General features: G+C 37.4%; 1 protein-coding gene across 1 annotated transcript; it reads right to left on the reverse strand.

Moving 5' to 3' along the window:
* Positions 1–279: 279 nt before the first annotated feature.
* On the reverse strand, positions 280–3,238 carry LOC132095326 (hemopexin-like). Its single transcript, XM_059500189.1, has 8 exons — positions 3,034–3,238; positions 2,615–2,772; positions 2,362–2,515; positions 2,029–2,241; positions 1,822–1,923; positions 1,256–1,380; positions 985–1,132; positions 280–879 (listed from the first exon to the last, which is right to left on the reverse strand). Exons 1-8 carry the CDS (start codon positions 3,221–3,223, stop codon positions 650–652), a joined length of 1,320 nt encoding a protein of 439 aa, XP_059356172.1. The 5' UTR covers positions 3,224–3,238; the 3' UTR covers positions 280–649.
* Between the last annotated feature and the right edge of the window lie 1,251 nt (positions 3,239–4,489).

Raw genomic sequence — 4,489 nt, forward strand, 5'->3', positions numbered from 1 at the left:
GGTTAAATATTATTAGTTCAGTATAAAACCATTATGCATATGGAAAAGTCCTCATAATGACAGGTGTACCTGTAACTGTGTTGGAGAGTGTTTTTCCTGTCTTAAAATTGCCATTGTTGTATCTGACAGGGATACAACAGGATAAAACAAGGGAGAGAGGAGGATGAATCATATGCCAAATATATCACAACTTGGCTTTGTTAGCACTGTTTTTAGTGTATGTTCACATCTCTCACACGTGCACACTATAGAATCCACAATGAACAGATCAATGAAAAGTATGAGATTGTTTATTTACCACAGAGTACAAAGACCATGGTAAAATATTTAAGTCTTACATATTGATGGAGCTTCAAAAAAAAAAAAAAGAGGTCGGTGGCAATAGACTCAAATACATGAGTAAGCACATGGTGTAATGGCAGCAAAAGCCAGGATTGCTTGTATATGTTCACATGCATGTGGTGGGATAGATTTTTCAGACAGAACTTCAGAGGTAGGAATTTTCTTTTGAGATCAGGTTTGACAAATGTTAGAGAAAAGTGGATATGTAACTGCTTAAAAATCCTAGTCAGTGCAGTTACTGTGGCTATTTTAAGAGACACAGTCTGTACAGTCTAGGTCACTCCTCTTCTTCTCTGTATGCCTCCCTCTAGTGGTCACAGCCAAACAGCTCCTGAGACACCCTGTGCTGTTCAGGCATTATTTTGGCCATCATCATAATCATGGGACTCCCAAATTGGTAGTAATGGTTACCAATCACAACTGTCACACCCTTGGGTCCACACATTGCCGTATCAATCTTTTTTAAGTGTGCTATGGATCCTTCCTTCACAGGCACGCGTGGGGTGGCTTTCAAGTCAACATCATAAACTGTTTGACCTGAAGTAGAAAAGACAGTAAGCTCTCTGTCACTAGATGACAAGCACTTGTAAGTAGGATAGACAATTTAAAGTATTTTACAGAACAAACATGCCAATGTTATACCTTTGACGACATGAGCAATGTGATGGTCTGCACACACAAAGGCAGCATCTACAGGACCCTCAATTCCCAGGACATCCTTCAGGGGTTTGGGGTAACCTTCCAGGTGTGTGTGTGGCTCTCCAACTTTGTACACAAACACCTCATTGTCCTGCACAAGGCACAGAACATATGAGAAGATAAATGCAGACATTTTCACTTCACTGAGTACAATAGTTTAAGAGACACCTAATATTATAAAGTCTCTTGAAAGTAATTTACTGCACAAATGAACCTTGATCATGTAGAGATGACCTTCATAAGAGAAGACTGCATCCACTTCACTATGCAACTCTTTGAAAGCACTCTCAATTGTGTCTGAATGAAACTTATCACCAGTTATGCTGAGGAAGTGGTGCCCTAGGGAAGAGAAACAAGGATTTGTTTTACAGATGAATGTGTCAGTGAATCTTCTGAAACTGCATTTGTTAAATTAGTGGCTTGCATAGGTATATTGGTATACATATTTAAGGAAAGGACAAGAGTAAAAGGTTGAATATAAGGTTGTGATTCTTCCATAGGCTGCATGTCATCGCAGTCATGCTGCTATTCAAAAGGCAGTACATATGTGATTTTCTTTAGCAAGTGGTTTTGCCAGCTACATTGTCTTTTTACTAATCTTGAATACTGTTTAAGTCAGTTAGCATGTGAATTGAGATGCAGGATCTGCATTTTTGAAGGAATTGTTTGAATGAATGATTGACTCACTTATAAACGCCACCTACTGGCGTAACAATATAACCTGAAAGAGTCACTGAAAAAAATCCCCATCACTATTATGCTGTCTGGATGAAAACTCACCTCGGAAAGCATATATGCTGCCATCATCATCAGATGTAATAGCATCCAAGTGGACCCGGCTGCACTGTTCTCTCTCAATGTGTTCATCAGTGGTCTTTTGTCCTAGAGAGACACCAGACTCCAAGTTCTCCTTTTTTTTTTTTTTTTTTTTGTAATGCTAAATTGCTTTCTCCATCCATATACTTGCATATTCATTTTTGCACTTACCAAAATGTGGGCATTTCATGAAGTAATCACGGGTCTCTTTTGGATATTTGCCTTGGACTTCTCCTGTAATTGGGTCAAACTTGGAGAACTGATGACCATGAAAGCAGTAATAATGATCCATGTAACGGAAGGCTCCGGTGCAATTGGGCATGCTTTTGAATTCCTTTTCATCAACCTTCTTGGTCTTCATATCGAAGTGGTAGATCTCATCACCTTTGGTGAATTATGAAGGAATTTAAAGAAAACAAAACCTTGCATACTTATTAATTTCCTTACAAGTTTTCCTTAACATTTTTACCTATGCAGAAGGTAAAAGACCACAATATATAATACCTTTGAAAAAGATTATGGTGTCATTGGTACAGTCTGATTTTGGACACTCCACTGCAGCATCCAAATGGTCAGGAATTCCAGGGAAAAGTTCAGAGATATTCTTGGGATAGTCCTTCTCCAGCTTGTGCTTATAGTAGCTGAAGACCTTGGTGTCCTTTAATAGTGTTAAAGAAGAAGTTAGTTTACATGTTTGATACATAAAGCAAACATCACAATGGATTAGAAACTGCATTTAAGAGAATGTTAAACTTACCAGGAAGAAGAACTGGTGGTCATGGTGGTCTGGGCTGTCTTCAGAGTGCATGCGGAACGCAGCGTCCACATGTCCCAGGTGATGATGGTCATCCAACTCAGGGAAAGTTTCATTAGACAGCTCAGCCTGGCCATGGAATCCCTTGAACAGGTGGTCGCCTTCAATAAAAAAATCGAACAGAAAGGTCATTATACACACACACACACACACTGACACACGCAGATAGATAGATAGATAGATAGATAGATAGATAGATAGATAGATAGATAGATAGATAGATAGATAGATAGATAGATAGATAGATAGATAGATAGATAGATAGATAGATAGATAGATAGATAGATAGATAGATAGATAGATAGATAGATAGATAGATAGATAGATAGATAGATAAATAGATCTGATCAACCATCTCTCACCTTTGAAGAAATAAGGGATTCCCTCCTCGTTCACAGCAATTGCATCAAACTCCATTCCTCCACAGCGGTCAAGTTTAGCACCATGGTGCAATTCATGCTGATGTCCTTGAGGTTCGTCTGGGAAAAAAAAAAAGGTTTTATCATGAAATATGTCTTTATGAAATCTGAATATACTAATATATACTTTCATTTACTGCCCACTTAGGGAAATTGTTTTAATTTTGCCATTTACAAGACCTACCTTTTTGAACATGGTCCTCCGTATGATGCCTAAACACAAAGAAAAATTATGAAGTGGATGTTAAAATTAGATATTACAACACAATTTTTGTTTTGTAATTTGTTTGGGGAAAAACAGACATCAAGCAGTTCAGGTAATTTGTAACAAAAGAGAATCTTAAAAAATATATGTGTCTGAGATAATTGTTTTAACAATTTTATTAATATACCTTATCATTTAATCTTGCCATTGTGGCATAGGCTACTGAAAACAATGGTTGGCTCATGTGCATTGTTTAATTTGTTTTTAATCTGTAAAGTCCCTTTTGATAAAAGCATATAGTAAATGAGTTACAGACAAAGCAGTCAAAAGTGAAGAAATCAAAATGTTGGTTCACACATAAAAACACTTCAAACTTGCAAAAAATGTTTGCAAAAAAGTAATTATTATTATAATAATAATTATAATAATTTATTACATTTTTTTCCTAGGGACTCAAAGCGCTTTACATTGTGAGGGGGGATCTCCACCTTATTAATAATATATTTTAAAGTTGCATACTCGTAACACAATAGCTATTTATACATTATTTAGTATTATAATTAATTTTAAGCCTGTAAACTATGTGTTGACAGGTGTGTGTGTGTGTGTGTGTGTATACTCACGAGGGAGCAGCGAGACTCAGCGAGAGAGCCAGGCAAAGAGTGAGCATCTGAATGAGCTTCATGGTCAGCAAGGTCCTCTGGTGAGACAGAGCTCAGCTGGAGAAGGTACAGCACAACCTGATGTTCCCAATTTATACCCTCAATCAGAGACTATCTTGCAAGCACGCTGAAGATGACACGTACACCCCCGTTTGCACAAAGCGTAGGAAGGGACATTCAGTTACATGCCCACACCAAACAACACACATACAAATGCACGTTTGCACATTTGACTCCCCCATCCACAAGCTGGTCAAGGTACAAGGAATTTTCTGGTGAGGTATTTGGGTTGATACAGGTAACACCAGTTGAGCAATGCAAATACGTATAATGGTCTAATGAGACTTAGCATGTATTATGAAGTATTATCAGAAACCCCTTGCAGATCAGCAGTCAGTGGCATGATAGTTCATACATGCAGTAGCATGTATTTTTAAACTTTCTTACTTAGAAATATACAGAAGAGTACACGGTATTTCATACTGTATATAGTAATTGCATGCACTCTATTCCTTTTTATTATTGACAAATT

The sequence above is a fragment of the Carassius carassius genome, chromosome 19, assembly GCF_963082965.1.
Source record: "Carassius carassius chromosome 19, fCarCar2.1, whole genome shotgun sequence".
Classification (NCBI taxonomy): Eukaryota; Metazoa; Chordata; class Actinopteri; order Cypriniformes; family Cyprinidae; genus Carassius; species Carassius carassius.

Bases quoted from the DNA above. Each gene is read 5' to 3' on its own strand.
- LOC132095326 (XM_059500189.1), bottom strand. From the start codon at position 3,223: ATGAAAGTATATATTAGTATATTCAGATTTCATAAAGACATATTTCAT. The intron at 2,773-3,033 runs GTGAGAGATGGT...TTTTTATTGAAG, and splicing joins AATCCCTTATTTCTTCAAAG to GCGACCACCTGTTCAAGGGA. The intron at 1,381-1,821 runs GTGAGTTTTCAT...TCTCTTCCCTAG, and splicing joins CAGCATATATGCTTTCCGAG to GGCACCACTTCCTCAGCATA.